The 19,367-nt window shown below is 43.9% G+C and overlaps 1 protein-coding gene across 3 annotated transcripts in view; it reads right to left on the bottom strand.

Moving 5' to 3' along the window:
• Positions 1 to 19,367, bottom strand: part of SFMBT2 (Scm like with four mbt domains 2) — a 94,876-nt gene that overhangs the window by 13,027 nt on the left and 62,482 nt on the right. For all 3 annotated transcript variants that reach the window (XM_060776457.2, XM_060776458.2, XM_060776459.2), the window contains 7 exons: positions 18,511 to 18,624; positions 15,688 to 15,730; positions 13,279 to 13,349; positions 12,827 to 12,966; positions 10,982 to 11,091; positions 4,894 to 5,069; positions 1,169 to 1,350 (listed from right to left, as the gene is read on the bottom strand). In XM_060776457.2, coding sequence (XP_060632440.2) covers positions 1,169 to 1,350; positions 4,894 to 5,069; positions 10,982 to 11,091; positions 12,827 to 12,966; positions 13,279 to 13,349; positions 15,688 to 15,730; positions 18,511 to 18,624 — 836 coding nt within the window. The remainder of the gene's footprint in view (positions 1 to 1,168; positions 1,351 to 4,893; positions 5,070 to 10,981; positions 11,092 to 12,826; positions 12,967 to 13,278; positions 13,350 to 15,687; positions 15,731 to 18,510; positions 18,625 to 19,367) is intronic.

Here is a 19,367-nt window from a genome sequence, read left to right as displayed (position 1 = left end):
CACACGAAGTCCAGGAATGTGACTCTCATGGATATGGGGGTCGTGCTGTATATATTTTTGACTGATGTGGATTTGTATGGACTAAACCAGGGGTCCTCAAACTTTTTAAACCGGGGGCCAGTTTACTGTCCCTCAGACTGATGGAGGGCCGGACTATAGTTTGTTTTTTTTTTTTTTAAAAAAAATCAATTAAAAATTCCTCTGCACATTGCACATATCTTATTTTGCTGTGTGGAAGGGCCCTTAGAGGGGGTTCATTCTAGCCCTCTTTAGGCAGTAATTCCAGGAGCAGAGAATGGGAAATCTTCCTATTTCTAGTCTGACCAAAAATCTGGCTACCAGTATGTAAAAAACTCTAAAATTATAACTGTAAATAAAGAACAACACTCAAACACAGGGGAACTGCAGACAAGAAACAATCAGGGCCAGCTAATCACCTCTCAACAAAGGAGTCTCCCTAAAAACTGTCAGGTAATCAAGGTGGCCAATTGAAACATTCATACCTACCTCCAACAGACAAGAGTTCTTTCTCCCACACTGGATCTTCCACAATTTTCCTGGTTAAAGGTTTTCCTCTGACATGAAGTCCAGTCGTGTCTGACTCTGGGGTGTGGTGCTCATCTGCATTTCTAAGTCGAAGAGCCGGCGTTGTCCATAGACACCTCCAAAGTCATGTGGCCAGCATGACTGCATATAGCGCCGAGGCAGCCTCCCTTGGCTGTCTCACACTGTCCATCGGGCCTGATGGATAGCGTGAGCCTGCCAAGGGAGGAGCAGGCCCGCGCGGCCTACTTGTGAGTAAAGCACCTCGCGAGGTCCTTTACTCGCGAGTAGACCACGCGGAGCAGCCTCCCTTCGCTGGCTCACGCTGTCCATCGGGCCTGATGGATACCGTGTGCCAGCCAACGGAGGGGCACTGTGTGTGTGGGGGGGGGGGGGGGGCGCTCCTCCTCTGTGGGCCGGATCAGGGCCCTTGGCGGGCCGGAAGTGGCCCGTGGGCCATAGTTTGGGGACCCCTGGACTAAACCATCAAAAACAAGCAATCACTACCATGTGATTCCCTTCGTATTTTACCATCTGTTTTATCACTTGAGGACTCTACCATCTGATTTATGGCTCATTCTATTCTATGGGTTGATCTCCTGGAGAAGAAAGATCCAAACTTCACCTCTGCAGATTCTGTTGGGTTGAAATCCGTTGCAGACGACCGCCTCTTCCTGTGCACCAAGATGAGTTTCCGCCTCTTCCTCCGCCTGCCTGGCTTGCCTTCTCGGTTCACCAGGCTGCGCAGGCTGTCCTTCTCATTAGTTGGAGGCTTAATGACTTTCCTCCTCCTTCCATCGTAACAAGCTGGAACAAAATGTGAACATCAAAACCTGGTTAGCTACCAAACCACACAAAGCCTGGGGAGCTAATTTAGGCAGAAGCCGCAGGATGCAATTACTTCAAAACAACATAGAGAGAGTGGTTGCAGTCATCGTTCCTAAAAAAAGCTGATCTGTGCTTAACAGCTGTTTACTATTGATCTGCACATCTCTAGAGAAAACCTCATTTTGGTCAAACTAAACAACACTTAACAAAACATAACATTTTGTGTTAGCATGTTCCTCAGCCCAGCTACTCCCACTCAACCTTTCTTGGAGCCTTGTCCTGTTGGGAACATAAGAAGAGCCATGCAGTGAAAGGTTGTGTTGTAACTCAGCTTGTGCCTTCAGTATCTACTAGTGCTAGTAGGAGGAAACGAGGCTTGGAAGAGGAAGACGCTCAGCAACAGCTGAAGCGCATTAGGGACATATTCCTTGAGACTACTGATGATGAGGATTTTCAGGGGTTTACTCGTGAGGAGATGGAAACGGAGGATTACTGTGGTGTAAAGCGAGTAGCACGCAATTCTGATAGCGATGAGGAATCCATTTCCAAGCGTCTTAAAGACATATCAGATAGCTATGAATCTGACAGTGATGATGAAGAGCTGGACTGGACTAGGGTTCAGGAAGTCCAGGATGTGCTTAATGCTCCAACCTCCAGTGGTGAGTTCCAAGGGTTCACAGACTCATGGGTTTCAGATACTGCTTCGCAGGATGCAGTCCGAAGTGCAGACTGGCAGCAATGGAGGGAACGTGATTCACCTGTGGAAATGGATGCACCTGAAGGCGAATCTAGTGATTCTGATGAGATTTAAGGAGTAGCCTTGGAGCAGTCTTGTTGCAGAGTTCAAAGTGCCGTGTACCTGTGTATCCTGCTGTTAACTCTTGCCTTGAGTCTTTGCATCCAGAACCGTGTCTCTGTGATCGTGCTGACTACCTTGCCTGGCTTGGAACTGTGAGTCTTGTCTCCTGCCCTGACCCTGGAATGTCTTGACCACTCTACACTTCTGCCTGTCTCCTATCTGGACTTCGGACCGCTCCTCATGCTGCTTTTTGTATTAGGATTTTTGAACTGACTGTATTTCGTTTCTAACCTCAAGCTATTTTGCCTGCCTTACTCCTGTTTTCCTTTTTGCAGCACGGACTGCCTGGGCTGCTGTTTGTTTACATTCCTGCGAGCCCCCCCCCCCCCCGCAGGCGAGCCCCCCCCCCCCCCCCCGCAGGCGAGCCCCCCCCCCCCCGCAGGCTCCTTTTGTGTTCTTGCTCTGCTGATAAGAGCCTTTTTGACTTGTTAATTGCCATTAAACACCCTTTCTTAACCCTTAAGCGGCTGTTTTGCCTCGTTGCTCCGCCTGGGTCTTGACAGGTTGGGTTGTGTAGTGATTAGATTGTTGGACTTGCACATGGACATCATGATACTGTTTTACCTGCAGTGAAAGATGGAGCGATATCTATGGCTAAAGTGTTGCAGTGATGGAATTACAATGTCCAGAGATGCTGAAGTTTCTGAAGCTCAAGGAGATGGTAATGAAAGTCATCTCCATCAGGAGAGAAAGCTGATCTGTTGGTTCCTGAACCCTTCAAGAGCAAGCAGAACAGCTTTCTCTTCCGTAAGAGATATCTAATGTCCTTCCATCATTGTTGCATATTACTCTAAAAACTATCTTGAAGTCATTGCTAACTGCCATCAAGCCAACTTCTGCTTATGGTGACCTTAGGAATGAGAGATCTCCAAGTCCACCTATTGCAAATTCAAGGTAACGTGGCTTTCTTGAGTCTAGCTATCTGGAATGTGGACTTGCTCTTTTTCTACTGTCCTCCATTTTAGCATCTTTTCTAGTTAGTCCTGTCTTCACATGGTATGTCCAAAGTGCAACAGCCGTAATGTAGTATCTTTGCATCTAGAAAGCATCCAGGGTTGAATTGTTCTAGGACCCATTTATTTGCCTTTTTAGCAGTCCACGGTATCCATAGAACTCTGATCCAACACCACATAGTAAATGAGATGACTTTCTTCCTATCAGCATTCCTCACTGTTCAGCCTTCGCAATCCTATTTGTGTGTGTGTGTGTGTGTGTGTGTGTCAGGAGCGACTTGAGAAACTGCAAGTCGCTTCTGGTGTGAGCGAATTGGCCATCTGCAAAGATGTTGCTCAGGGGATGCCTGGATGTTTTGTTGTTTTACCATCTTTGTGAGAGGCTTCAATCATGTCCCCACATAGGGAGCTGGAGCTGACAGAAGGAACTCATCCGTGCTCTCCCCGGATCGAAACCTTCAGCCTGTCGGTTTTCAGTCTTGATGGCACAAGGGTTTAACCCAGGGGTTCTCAAACTAAGGCCCAGGGGCCAGATAAGGCCCTCCAAGGTCGTTTACCCAGCCCTCACTTAGGCTCAACCTAAATCTGAAATGACTTGAAAGCACACAACAACATCAATCCTATCTCATCAGCCAAAAGCAGGCCCACACTTCCCATTGAAATACTAGTAAGTTTATATTTGTTTTAAGGGGTTTTTTTGCACTACAGATAAGATATGTTCAATGTGCATAGGAATTCATTCATGTTTTTTTCAAATTATAATCCGGCCCTCCAACAGTTTGAGGGACTGTCACTGGCCCTCTGTTTAAAAAGTTTGAGAACCCCTGGTTTAACCCATTGCACCACCAAGGGCTCCCTATATAGAAATAGAAACTACAACAGCATGGAGAACCCCAACTTTCATATTCAATGATATTATTACTATTATTATTATCATCATCATTATTATTATTTTCAACGCTACAAGATTAGTACACAGCAAACAAGATCACTATGCTGGCTGTTGTATTGGATCACAAGTTATCATTATTAAGTTGTTATTATTATTATTATTATATTATTATTATTATTATTATTATTTACACAACAGAGTCTTGTCAAATTCGTTCATAGCTGTCCTTCCAAGTCCTCATCTTTTTCTGATTTCTTGACTTAACAGAGCATCACTAAGCATATTTCCTCCTGATCCAGATTCAAGTCCTTACTCAGTTATGAAGTCTACTGGATGGCCTTCAGACTATTTTATTTCACACAGTTGTTGTGAAAACAAAGTGATAACACTTTGTGAAGATAAGGTCTGAAACTCACTGGAGGAAAGAAGGTATATATAAATGTACCAGACCCATAATACCAGAAGAGACCCAAGGCCTATACAGTCCAACATTTGGTCAACATAAGCAGGCAAACTGCTGCTGATGGGAAATCCATAAGTAAGACAACAGAGCAATCTTGGGCAGATTCTCCCATTCTCCTGTCAAGATGGTCTTGCCCATCCCAACCATTTCCCAGAGAGGAAAGCACCCAATAAGTAGCATTTCTTGCTGAATGCTCTACAGGTGAATTAGAAAGAACATTCAGTTGATTTTTACTCATTCCTTGGGTTACGTCCTAGTAAACTTCAGAAGAAGGAACCTGGGCAAATGATGGTCACCTTCCACATGGCAAATGCCAAGTTTGTGATCCATCGCATTGTTTTCAACACATACTTACCGTACTTAGTTTTGGTTTGAATGGTACAGTTCTCTGGGCAGGCTTCAGTAACAGGAACAGGGCTGAATAAATTCGGACAGCATTCCAACTTAGCACAAACCCTCCGGCAGAAATCCAGGACTTGATCGGATGTACGGACAATCTTGACTGTCGCTCTGTAGGTTTTCCCTCGGTATCTATTAGGGCAAGGAGCAATATGACAACATTTATTATCCCAGGAACTCAGAACACAACAGATCAGTGTTTTTCAACCTGGGAGTCGGAACCCTGGGGGGCAGCGAGGAGGTGTCAGAGGGGTCATCAAAGACCATCAGAAAATACAGTATTTTCTGTTGGTCATGGAGGTTCTGTGTGGGAAAGATTGGCCCAATTCTATCATTGGTTGGGTTCAGAATGCTCTTTGATTGCAGGTGAACTATAAATCCCAGCAACTACAATGCAAAAAATGTCAAGTCTATTCTCCCCAAACTCCACCAGTGTTCACATTTGGGCATATTGAGAATTCGTGCCAAGTTTGGTCCAGATACATCATTGTTTGAGTCCACAGTGCTTTCTGGATGTAGAAACAACAACTCCGAAACTCAAGGTCAATGCCCACCAAACCCTTCCAGTATTTTCTGTTGGTCATGGGAGTTCTGTGTGCCAAGTTTGGTTCAATTCCATCACTGGTGGGGTTCAGAATGCTCTTTGATTATAGGTGAACTATAAATCTCAGCAACTACAACTCCCAAATGACGAAATCAATCCCCCCAACCCCGCCAGTATTCAAATTTGGGTGTTTTGGATATTGTGAATTAAAATACATCCTGCATATCAGATATTTATATAACAATAGCAAAAATACAGTTATGTAGTAGCAACGAAACAATGTTGTGGTTGGGGGTCACCGCAACATGTGGAAGTGTATTAAGGGGTTGTAGCATCAGGAAGTTTGAGCAACACTGCAATAGATGATTAATAGAAATCATAGACGCATAGAGTTGGAAGAGATCACAAGGACCATCCAGTCCAACCCCCTGCCATGCAGGAAATGAACAGTCAAAGCACCCCCAACAGATGGCCATCCAGCCTCTGCTCAAAAATCTGCAGAGAAAGAGACCCTACCATGTTCTGATGTTTCTGGGAGTTACACACTAGAGATGTACATTCTCAATGATTACATCCTTGTATGTGAGGACAAATAATAATTATGGTAGTTTTCTCCCCATTGAAGGAGAAAATGAATATTGTTGGTTCTCCCATCTAAGTAATTCCCTTAGTTGGTCTTGCTTAGCTTCTATTATCAGAAGGAATCCAGTGTCTTTAGGGTATTAACCAGATACTTTTAACTAGAGATCACGATTTCTCATGTCTCCCTTGGACCAAAGCTTGGAAACGTTACTTATTCTGACTACAACCAGAATCCCTCTGTAGCAACACCGAGTAGGATATTTACCCGGTTTACCTGTCCGAACGTATTCTCCCCTATGAACCATCAAGATTGCTAAGATCGTCTGGAAGGGCCCTGCTCTTGGTCCCACCGGCCTCATAAGCACGTCTGGTGGGGACAAGAGACAGGGCCTTCTTGGTGGTGGCCCCTCGACTCTGGAACTCCCTTCCACTGGAGATCAGAAATGCCTCCTCTATCTTGACGTTCAGAAAACAGGTGAAAACTTGGCTCTGGAAATTGGCATTCGAAGAATGAGTCAAGTTCTGTGATATGGGTGGATGTTGACGAACAATGATTTTATGATGACGACTGACCGGTGTAATTATATGACTGTATTTTGCTTTTTAATGTTTTAGTAATTTGGAATACGATGTTTTTAATGATTGTTTGTAATATTGATGTTGGAAACCGACCTGAGTCCCTCGATGGAGGTGAGAAGACCAGTATACAAAACTGCTAAATAAATAAATAAATACTATTCCCTTCTTGTAATTAAAGAACTCTTGACAAGCCTCCAAGGAATCCAGGAACACACTGTGGATGTTGATTATTTAAAGAATCTCTTTCTTTCTCAGTATTCTCCACGGAGGTTTTCAAGGCACTCTGAGGAAAGTAGTGGTGAATTAAAAAGACTGCTGGGGTGAATTACGACACCCTAGATATCCATATTATTAACAGCATAATTGTTATTCCAATGAGGCTTACATTTTGCCAGCTATCTTTAAGTAATAATAAAAGAACACATCAGGTCCCATTAACTGGGAGCACAGTAAGGCTTTAAAGTTCACTGGGTTTTGTGTCAGTTGCAGCATTAAAGATTCCACAAGTAAAACCCATTTTGCTTTTCTAATTAAATGTATTACATCTTAAAGCTAAAGGAGCAGGGATCAAAGATCTGTAAAATAATGGCCTACATAAGAGAACCTTTGAAGGGAAAACAAGACTAGATAGCCACGAAGACACAAAACGTATTGTTTGGGAGGGAAAGGGGGGGGGTATATAATTGGAACTGGTTGCTCCATCTTATGTATTATGTGTAATACATCTTATGTGTGATACACTCAACATCGAATTTCTAGAGAAGCCAAATTAAAAAGAGAAGAGGAAGAAAAAAGTAAGGACATTCATATTATTTATATATATGATGTGGCCCTCCACATTTATGGTGAATGTGATTATTCATGGATTAGATTAGCTTTAGATGTTCTCTCTCTCTCTCTCTCTCTCTTGAACATAGAAAAACCAAAGTGCTCTTCCAGCAGTCACTGGCCAATCCATCTCCAATGCCAGAAATACAGCTTAATGGTGTAACATTAGAAAATATTGACTATTTCCGCTACCTTGGCAGGCACCTCTCCACCAAAGTCAACATTGACACTGAAATACAACACTGCCTGAGCTCTGCTAGTGCAGCTTTTTTCCGAATGAAGCAGAGAGTGTTAGAGGACCAGGACATCCATAGGGATACCAAGGTGCTTGTTTATAAAGCCATTGTCCTCCCAACCCTGCTATATGCCTGCAAAACATGGACTATGTACAGATGTCACATGCAACTCCTAGAACAATTCCATCAGTGCTGCCTCCAAAAAATCCTGCAAATCTCTTGGGAAGACAGGCAGACAAATGTCAGCAGGCTGGAAGAAGTAAAGACCACCAGCATTGAAGCGATGGTCCTCCACCATCAACTCTGCTGGACCAGCGACGTTGCCTGAATGACTGACCACCGTCTCCCAAAGCAGTTGCTCTACTCCGAACTCAAGAATGGAAAATGGAATGTTGGAGGACCGGAAAAGAGGTTTAAAGATGGGCTCAAAGCATAGACACTGAGAACTGGGAAGCCCTGGCCGTTGAGTGCTCCAGCTGGAGGTCAGCTGTGACCAGCAGTGCTGTAGAATTTGAAGAGGCACAAATGGAGGGCGAAAGAGAGAAACATGCCAAGAGGAAGGAGCGGGGGGGGGGGGGGACCGCCTTCCACCTGGAAACTGATGCCCTCACTGCAGGAGGACATGTAGGCCAAGAATAGGTCCCCCCAGCCACCTACCTGGGGGGCAATCTTATTTGGACAGTGAGGGATCTCCTAAGTAAATAGATGTTCTCTTTAGGAACCTCTAGGTTTAGGAGTACAGGAAACCAAAAACAATCCCTCTTTAAGAATTTCTAGGTCCTCCAGTGGAATTTTTGAGTTACTGGATGTTGACCGTAGCATTGCACCGGAGGACTACAAATCCCTACAATAGTGACTGGTTTAATAGAAAAACAATTTCAATTTTAAAGAATGTTGCATTTTAGTAGAGGTTTCCCCTTGACATTAAGTCTAGCTGAGTCTGACTCTGGAGGGTGGTGCTCATCTTAATTGCTAAGCTGAAGAGCCAGTATTGTCCACAGACACCTCCAAGTTCATGTGGCCAGCATGACTGCATGGAGCGCCATTACCTTCTTGCTGGAGCCTCATTGGTGCAATGGGTTAAACCCTTGTGTTAGCAGGTCGGCGGTTTGAATCTGGGGAGTGGGGTGAGCTCCTGTCTGTCAGCTCCAGCTTCCCATACGGGGACATGAGAGAAGCCTCCCACAGGATGGTAAAACATCCGGGCATCCCCTGGGCAATATTCTTGCAGACGGCCAATTCTTCTCTCACACTAGAAGCAACTTGCAGTTTTTCAAGTCGCTCCTGACACCAAAAAACCCCAAAACCCCAAACAAAACAAAACCCTTCCCACTGGTCACATTCGCATGTTTTCGAACTGCTCCATCATGGAAATCCAAACGATGTCCTGTTTAACTATTGTTAATATTTCTGTTTTATTTTTCTACTTTTCATATTAATCTTTGAGTTTTTAAAAATTATAATGTCAACTACATTTCTGTGATTCGTGTTGTTTACAACTATCTAAAACTCCATTTCTGTAGCAAATTAGATGGCACCTAGTTGTGTGACTTATCCTGTGTCCAGAAGATATTGAGTTGGGTTGTACAGTTACTGTTGGAAGTCAATATAAAAGAGAGAATAAGCACAACCATTAAAATGAAAGGTTCTGCAGAGAATACAGAACCTCGGTGGTTACTTCTCGGTATTGATTGAATTGATATCCTTCCTGACTTTTAATATAGTACTCAAGGTGAAACGAAAACAAAGTACAACTAAAACATACTGGATGCAAACATTTAAAAACAGTTAAGGAAGCTGCTCTAAAAAACTAAAATGTTAAAATGGGTCTAAAAGGCAAGAAAATGGGAAAAAAGCATAGCACACTTCATTACAGAGACCCTTCTGCTTGAGCAAGTTAAGAGCCAAAAGCCTGACAAAGCTGAAAAACCTTGTCCCACAGGTAAAGAACCAACTGAACTTCCCACTGGAGTTAGTTCCAAAATTTGGGAGCAGCCACCAAGAAGGCTCTTTCATGTGTTCCTAGCCAATACCGCTTTGATGAGGGTGGGATGGACAGAAAAGCCCCACTCCAAAGATCATAAAAGTTGGACAACTGGTTGACCAAGCAGGGCTAAATCTGATTGCATTCAGATTGTCCAGGTTGCTGGACAATCACTTCCATGATCCCTAAATGACCTTCCCCATGATCTTCCAAAGATGGCTGGGTGCCTCACCAAATGACAGCACCCAGAATTCCATAGCATTGAGCCATAAAAGTTAAAGTGGTGTCGAACTGCATGAATTTTACAGTGTAAATGCATCCCAGATCTAATAACCAAGGTAGAATAGAAAGTGTGTTACTGCAGAAACAGCTTTAGATTACTGCAACGCTCTCTACGTGGGGTTGCCTCTGAAGACTGCCCGGAAGCTGCAGCAAGTACAACACGCGGCAGTCAGATTACTAACAGGGAGCACACCACTCCACTGTTACTCGAACTCCACTGGCTGCCAATTAGCTTCCGAGCACAATTCAAAGTGCTGGTGTTAACCTATAAAGCCCTAAACGACTCCAGCCCTGTTTACCTCTCCAAACGTATTCTCCCCTACGAACCATCAAGACCACTAAGATCGTCTGGAGGGGCCCTGCTCTCGGTCCCTCCACCTTCACAGGCACAGCTGGTGGGGACGAGGGACAGGGCCTTCTCGATGGTGGCCCCTCGACTTTGGAATTCCCTGCCATTAGAGATCAGAACTGCCCCCTCCCTCATGACGTTTAGGAAACTAACAAAGACCTGGTTGTGGAACGCGGCATTTGACAACTGATTTAATTCTTTGCACACATGAAAGGAGGATGATGAATGGGATTGTGATGGTGTTGGATGATTTGGCTCTTTTAACTGTGATGATAATGTTTTAACGTGTATAGTGCTGATATTTTAACCGTGTAATGAAGTGGCATTGTGTTGTTATTGTATATTCTTTGTATGTTAACACATGTTGTGAACACATGTTGTCCGAATCCCTCTTTGAAGGTGAGAGGGTCGGTATATAAAACCTCGAAATTAATAATAAATAATAATATATTTAGTGACCTGTAAGACAAAGGATACACCTGTACATTTAGACAGAAACCTTTGAAATGAATTGGAATCAGGTACTGGGCATATACTATTTCATATCACTCTCAAAGACAGCTTTGCTCTCAAACATTTCAATACACACACAATCACACACACACCAAACTTTATTACAGTCCATGGACCCTCATCTGAGCAAATGAATGTCATCCTTACTTTGCTTTGAGGGTCTCCTCTTGAAAATTCCACCCGGGGTTCTCCACAAGTTGCAGCTCCCGCAAAACACTCCCGGGCCTGTACGCGGAGTTGATGACCATGCTAAGGACCTGCCAGAAAAACAGCAGAGGGGCTTGGTTTTCGGAGGATCCTGTGCCACAAATTGAGAAAGGGACCAAAGCTCTATGCAAATAGATAGATAATCCTAGGATCCCTTTTAATCACAGTGGTCCCCAACCTTTTTTTTTAACCAGGGACCACTTTGACCAGAGATCACTCTCCAACATTAGTACCAAAATAGTTACAAATCAGTTTTTGGTTACCTTTAGATTTGGTTTGGTTATTTGGGGTGCGGATTCAGAAAATTGCATTGGATAGATAGACCACATCAACAATAGTTTCTGATATAGAACATATGCCATCCAATAATCGCCATCTGCTCACCCACAGAAAACCATATTTAATAAGCCTCGGCACTATAAGAAGGTTTTTGCGACACTAGTCACTCTAGTTGCAAACATATTGCAAACCACTTTTAATAATCTAGAGCTGATGTGGTAGTTGTAATCTTTTGTGGGTAGTCAGCTTCTAGAGTCATCTTAGGTCACCATAAGCTGGAAATGACTTGAAGGCAACATCAACAAATTGATGGAAATGTCAGTCTAGTGTTCAGTTGCTGTGTCAAAGTCTAATCCCACATTGGGGATATTTTATGCCAACATATTGGGAATATCATCTTTTGCCAGTCCTCCAAACATCCCTACTCTTAACATAAACTGTGCCAAATACATCTATTTGAACCCTTCCCAAAATGGTCACAGGAACGATAGTATGAAAGAGAGTCCTTGGATGTCCCTTGTCACTTAGAAAGGTATCTCCTGGCTGTAAAATAGACCACAGGCACCCAAAACACAGTGAAAATACCTCTTGAGTCTCCCTTAGAATGTGTTTGGGGTCTTGGGGGCTAATTTCTTTTTCTGGAAGGAGGTGAGATGGGGTTGCATCACCCAGCGCCGCATAGGAGCTTAGCTGGCCCTCTCTTCTCAAGTTTCAATTATCCTGTCTCTCAGATTGTCTCCTATTTCAACTATCCTGCCCTTAGGATTGCTAGAAAGCTGTATTTTAATTCAGAAGAATATAAGCAAGGAGGAAGGACAAGTTAAACATGAGCAAACAATGTGATGGGATGGCAAAAAAAGCCAATGGGATTTTAGCCTGCATCAATAGGAGTATAGAGTCTAGATCCACGGAAGTCATGCTCCCCATGCTCTATTCTGCCTTGGTTAGACCACACCTGGAATATTGTGTCCAATTCAGGGCACCACAATTGAAGAGAGATATTGACAAACTGGAATGTCTCCAGAGGAGGGCAACTAAAATGATCAAGGGTCTGGAGAACAAGCCCTATGAGGAGCAGCTTAAAGAGCTGGGCATGTTTAACCTGAAGAAGAGAAGGCTGAGAGGAGATGTGATGAGGGCCATGTATAAATATGTGAGAGGAGGAGTTCATAGGGAGAAGGGAGCAAGCTTGTTTTCTGCTGCCCTGGAGACTAGGACACAAACTACAGGAAAGGAGATTCCATCTGAACATTAGGAAGAACTTCCTGACTGTGAGAGCTGTTCAGCAGTGGAACTCTCTGCCCCGGAGTGTGGTAGAGGCTCCTTCTTTGGAGGCTTTGAAACAGAGGCCGGATGGCCATCTGTCGGGGGTGCTTTGAATGTAATTTTCCTGCTTCTTGGCAGGGGGTTGGACTGGATGGCCCATGAGGTCTCTTCCAACTCTATGATTCTATGAAGGAGAGCATTGGCTATAGGGAATGTTGTATGACGAAGTGCAATGCTCACCTCTTTAAGGACTAGCACGCACTTCCCTGGGCCCACAGACTGGGGCAGCTCTGCCAACCTTCCTTTGTTCAGATGTGGTCCTGAGAAGCAGCGATGGTTGATGAACAGGGCTGGGCAGCTGTACCTCCCGTTGATGGTACCTGTAGAGAGGAGACACACAGTCCCACGTTTCTCCTACATCCTCACTTTGAATGGCTTGCTCTCCCCCAGATTCATCCACCTTCTTAGAAGGGAGAGATAAGAGCAATCTGGAGAGAGTTGTTCACAGGTACATCATGCAGGAGAAAGATTTCTAAATGCGGTTGAACTATTTCAGCAACTAAAAATATGCTCTCTTTTTAAACTCCTGAGTAGAGCAGGGATTCAAATATTCAGTAGGGCTGCTGTCCATGAAAGAGAAAGCTAGTTATTCAAGACTGGCATTTTACTCTGAGATTAGAGAAAAAACTCACCCATTGCTTCTGCCTGTGGAATAACACAAGGGTCGTGTATCATCTTTTCAACAGGAACTCCAGGTGGTACCCTATTGGATGACAAAACTATGTGAAATGTGGAGATACAGGCAAGCCATCACTTGAGACAAAATGCCACATTTCAGTGGGCTGCTGTATGGCCATGTTCCAGAAGCATTCTCTCCTGAAGTTTCACCCACATCTATGGCAGGCATTCTCAGAGGTTGTGAGGTCTGTTGGAAACTAGGCAAATAGGGTTTATATATCTGTGGAATGATGTCCAGGTTGGGAGAAAGAACTCTTGTCTATTAGAGGCAAGTGTGAATGTTGCAATTGACGACCTTGATTAGCACTGAAAAGCCTTGCAGCTTCAAAGCCTGGCTGCTTCCTGCTTGGGGAATCCTTTGTTGGGAGACGTTAGTTGGCCCAAATAGTTTCTTGTCTGGAATTCCCCTGTTTTCTCTGTGTTATTCTATATTTGCTGACCTTATTTGAACAAAACCTGGCTACCAGTATTTAAAAAATCTCTCAAATCAGGATAGCAAATAAAGAACAATACTCAGAAAATGGGGAATTCCAGACAAGAAACAATCAGGGCCAGCTAACACCTCCCAACAAAGGATTCCCCCAGCCAGGAAGCAGCCAGGCTTTGAAACTGCAAGGCTATTCAATGCTAGTCAAGGTGGCTAATTGCAACATTCATGCTTCCCTCAAACAGGCAGGAGTTCTTTCTTCCACCTTGGACATTGTGCAGATATATCAACCTTACTTGGCCACATTTATTAGCACTGAATAGGTGTCTATGGACAATGCCGGCTCTTCGGCTTAGAAATGGAGATGAGCCCCACACCCCAGAGTCGGACACGACTGGGCTTCATGTCAGGGAAAAATCTTTACCTTTACTTTAGCCTTGCAGCTTCAAAGGCTGGCTGCTTCCTGCCTGGGGGAATGTGAACAATTTCAACAGAAAGGAGGAGACCATGAAAATGAACAAAATCTTTTATCAGTATTAAAAAATCTCTAAAATCAGGACAACAAATAAAGAAGAACACTCAGAAAACAGGGGAATTAAAGACAAGAAACAATCAGGGCCAGTTAACACATCCCAACAAAGGATTCCCCCAGGCAGTAAGCAGCCAGGCTTTGAAGCTGCCAGACTATTCAGTGCTAATCAAGGTAGCCAATTGCAACATTAACACTTGCCTTTAACAGACAAGGATTCTTTCTCACAACCTCTAAGAATGCCTGCCATAGATGTGGGTGAAACATCAGGAGAGAATGCTTCTGGAACATGGCCCAACAGCCCAGAAAACTCGCAGCAACACAATGATTCTATGAAAATCTTTGATAACACATTGTCACAATCCAATTGCTATGTGCCCCCTTCCATGCGTGCGAACATCACAACCTCCATTTTGGCCAACAAGTCCCAAATGGTAAAGGAGCTGGGCATGTTTAGCCTGGAGAAGAGAAGGCTGAGAGGAGATATGATAGCCATGTATAAATATGTGAGAGGAAGCCACAGGGAGAAGGGAGCAAGCTTGTTTTCTGCTTCCCTGGAGACTATGGAACAATGGCTTCAAACTACAAGAGAGGAGATTCCATCTGAACATAAGGAAGAACTTCCTGACTGTGAGATCCGTTCAGCAGTGGAACTCTCTGCCCCAGAGTGTGGTGGAGGCTCCTTCTTTGGAAGCTTTTAAACAGAGGCTGGATGGCCATCTGTCAGGGGTGATTTGAATGCAATATTTCTGCTTCTTGGCAGAATGGGGTTGGACTGGATGGCCCATGAGATCTCTTCCAACTCTTTGATTCTATGATTCTATTATTCTTGTTGGGCAGGATTCTGCTCATAAGGGATTTTTATCATCCAGGAATCACATTTTAGCCTTTTTTTGAGCATTTTCAAACATGGTTTGCCTAGCCTTGTCATCCAGAAAACTGATGGATACATGTACAACCAAGACATCCTTTACCTCCGCTAATTTGGGTGAATGGAGTTGAAGACTGGAAGGGCTAAACTGGGAAATCTGGGGAAACTGGTTTAGTACAACTCTTGTGAGCAATCTCACACTATTCCTGAGGCAGGAATTCATTCCCCCTCATTTTCTGACAACAAAGTCAATTTAATTTCATTAATTCAAAGAAAACAAGACATCCCTTTAGGATCCACAGACCTATTTGCACACATGCATGGCCATACACAGAATGGAGCCCATCACATTTGCAGAGGCAGTTTCTGTCCACGCTGGCAACATCATTTCCAGATGGTACCTTGGCACACATAACTTCCTAAGCTGCAGAATCCCAGCCATTATGTTTAGCTGTTCGGTGCCATCCTAGAATGTAAATCTTAGTTATTTACATATTAAAGCTGCTTTGTTATTTACATGTTAAGTGCCTACTTACTTCTTTTCGGGTTGTACGACAGCAATCTTTCTCTTCCTCTGTACTGCAAAAACAAGAGGGACAACAGAAGCGATTTGGGTCATAGATGTTTGCAAATATCTTACAGATTCTATTCCTTGGACAGGAGGAAACCCTTACGAATCATCAGTAATGATCATCTCAGTCTACAAACCCATAAGAATTATTTTGTTGGATTGGATCAGTGGTTCCCAACCTTTTTTTGACCAGGGATCACTCTCCAAGATCAGTACTGAAAGGATGACGAATCAGTTTTTGGTCAACTTAAGATTCGGTTTGGTTATTTGGGGTGCTGATTCAGAAAATTGCATTGGATAGACCACATCAGCTCTAGTTTCTGATACAAAACATGCTCCATCCAGTAGTCACCATCTGCTTGCTCACAGAAAGCAGAAAGCTCACAGAAGGCAGACTCCCAGAGTTGTGTCCAACTCTGCGAGTCGCTGCTCATCTTCATTTCTAAGCTGAAGAGCCAGTGTTGTCTGTAGACATCTCCAAGGTCATGTGGCCAGCATGACTTCATGGAGCGCTGTTACCTTCCCACTGGAGGGATACTACTCACATTTACATGTTTTCGAACTGCTAGGTTGGCAGAAGCTGGGCCTAACAGCAGGAGCTCACGCCGCTCCCCGGATTCATACAAACCAAACATACAGAATAAATAAACTTTATATCCCGCTCCCTCTCCCCTAGGAGACTCGGAGTGGCTTGGGGACTCCCTGTATTGCACTTCACTGAAGTTCAAAATGCATTATAATGTATTGTCGAAGGCATTCATGGCCGGAATCACTTGGATTGTTGTAGGGTTTTTTGGGCTATATGGCCATGTTCTAGAGGCATTCTCTCCTGACGTTTCGCCTGCATCTATGGCAATCATCCTCAGAGGTAGTGAGGTTACCTGCTTCCTTGGAGACTAGGACGGGGAACAATGGCTTTAAACTACAAGAGAGGAGATTCCATCTGAACATGAGGAAGAACTTCCTGACTGTGAGAGCCGTTCAGTAGTGGAACTCTCTGCCCTGGAGTGTGGTGGAGGCTCCTTCTTTGGAAGCTTTTAAACAGAAGCTGGATGGCCATCTGTCAGGGGTGATTTGAGTGCAATATTCCTGCTTCTTGGCAGGGGGTTGGACTGGATAGCCCATGAGGTCTCTTCCAACTCTTTGATTCTATGATTCTATAAGATGCAGGTGAAACGTCAGGAGAGAATGCCTCTAGAACATGGCCATATAGCCCGAAAAAACCTACAACAACCCATTATAATGTACTTGGAACTGCATCATATGATAGTGTAAATCCAACCCTAGATGTGGCCAAAAATAATTCCTCCTGAAGAAGCCTATGTAGGAGTGAATGGTAATTAACACGGTTACTCTTTAGATTGGGAAATTAGATGTGCTTAATTGCTCTTACATTACAATCTTGTCTGCTGATATGTGTGCTCTAAACAGTTATGCCACTATTTTGTTGAAACATTACACTAATAGACCCTACGGAGCACTTCACATGTTTGTTCATCTTATTTTTATGGGATATGTACTTAACCAAAATACTAAAACAATGCCGGTATTCTTGCATTTAGAAGAACATGTTACGCAATTAAATTTTGCAAGCCTGATTACCCTCGGGGTTCTCTTTTTTTTTCTTCACTCGCTGCATTCACAATGAGCAAGGGCTGAACGATTCTGCCTCGGCTGCATTCTCCCAAATTAGGTACGGTTCTCAGCTTTGAAAGCCAAACATGTTTTGCTCTTAGAACAAAACAAAAAACAGCACTATGTTTTCAAATCCATCTAGGAAGCAACAATGCAAAGAGAAAGAATGCACTTTTCAGGACTGGGGACAATCCCATCCATCATGTCTCCTGGATCTTAACTCTGAAGATGAAAATAGGAAGTCGTGTCTTACAATGCATTATCCGTTGTTGTTGTTGTTCATTCGTTCAGTCGTCTCCGACTCTTCGTGACCTCATGGAGCAGCCCACACCAGAGCTCCCTGTTGGCCGTCATCACCCCCAGCTCCTTCAAGGTCAGTCCAGTCACTTCAAGGATGCCATCCATCCATCTTGCCCTCTTCCTTTTACCTTCCACTTTCCCCAACATAATTGTCTTCTCTAGGCTTTGCTGTCTCCTCATGATGTGGCCAAAGTACTTCAACTTTGTCTGTAGTATCCTTCCCTCCAGTGAGCAGTCGGGCTTTGTTTCCTGGAGGATGGACTGGTTGGATCTTCTCGCAGTCCAAGGCACTCTCAGAACTTTCCTCCAACACCACAGCTCAAAAGCATCGATCTTCCTTCACTCAGCCTTCCCTAGGGTCCAGCTCTCATGTCCGTAGGTGACTACAGGGAATACCATGGCTTTGACTAGGCAATGGATCATTGTTGCCAGTGTGATGTCTCTACTCTTTACTATTTTATCGAGACTGGACATTGCTCTCCTCCCAAGAAGTAACCATTATCCGTATTCTGGCTTATTTGGAAGCCATGAATTATAGTTAACAGCAAAGAGAAAAAATGAGAATTATTGTACAAACCTGACCAAATCAGTGGCCCCAGAAGCCACAAAAATAATCCTGGGCAACATAGTATGTATTTGTCCTTTCCTTCTTTATAGATCTATCGACCGATACTAATGACAAAGGATTGCTCCAATGTGCCAAGCTAAAGCCTTGCCACAACCCACCCCCATTCAAATCAAGGCCACATTGCAGTGCTTTGCAAAATCTAATTCCCTCCTACCGATCAAGCTGTAAATGCTGAAACACTACAGCGAAGGTTAACTGTATAAATCTGCTGTTTCATGTACTTACAAATTGGTTTATGCGGTGCCAGGAGCCTGTAAGCATTCGCTTCGCACCACCCAACTGGGAATATGTCCATCGATTCTACATCAACTATGTATTCTGGAGCAGGGACCTGTAAACCTATAAACACAAATTTATAATGTAATTTTTAAAGCCGAGGAAGGAAGCGACAGGAGACAAAGAAGCACGCTTTTCTCAAACACAGAGAAAAAGATAAGACGTGTAGCAGAAGGGAAGACAAATCAGCCCTCTCCTCCAACAGCATCCATCCTTCATCATCTATGCTGCACACAAACAAAGAAAAATAAGACTGTCTTGTTTTTTTTAAGCAGCAACATTATGTTTTTAAAAAGTGTGCATTAACTAATGCATTCAGATGCTATATGCAGATGGGTTGCTGTGAGTTTTCCAGGCTGCATAGCCATGTTCCAGAAGCATTCTCTCCTGACGTTTTGCCCACATCTATGGCAGGCATCCTCAGAGGTTGTGAGGTCTAATGTATTGTCGAAGGCTTTCATGGCTGGAATCACTAGGTTCTTGTGGGTTTTTTCGGGCTATAGAGCCATGTTCTAGAGGCATTTCTCCTGACGTTTCGCCTGCATCTATGGCAAGCATCCTCAGAGGTAGAGGCACCTCTACCTCTGAGGATGCTTGCCATAGATGCAGGCGAAACGTCAGGAGAAATGCCTCTAGAACATGGCTCTATAGCCCGAAAAAACCCACAAGAACCTAGTTGTGAGGTCTGTTGGAAACTAGGCAAGTGGGGTTTATATATCTGTGGAATAATGTCCAGGGTGGGGAAAAGAACTCTTGTCTATTTGAGGCAAGTGTGAATGTTGTTAATGTAAGATTAGTGTAATGTG

This window comes from Anolis sagrei, chromosome 5, assembly GCF_037176765.1.
Source record: "Anolis sagrei isolate rAnoSag1 chromosome 5, rAnoSag1.mat, whole genome shotgun sequence".
NCBI classification, from domain to species: Eukaryota; Metazoa; Chordata; class Lepidosauria; order Squamata; family Dactyloidae; genus Anolis; species Anolis sagrei.
This window is presented reverse-complemented; position numbering and strand designations above follow the sequence as displayed.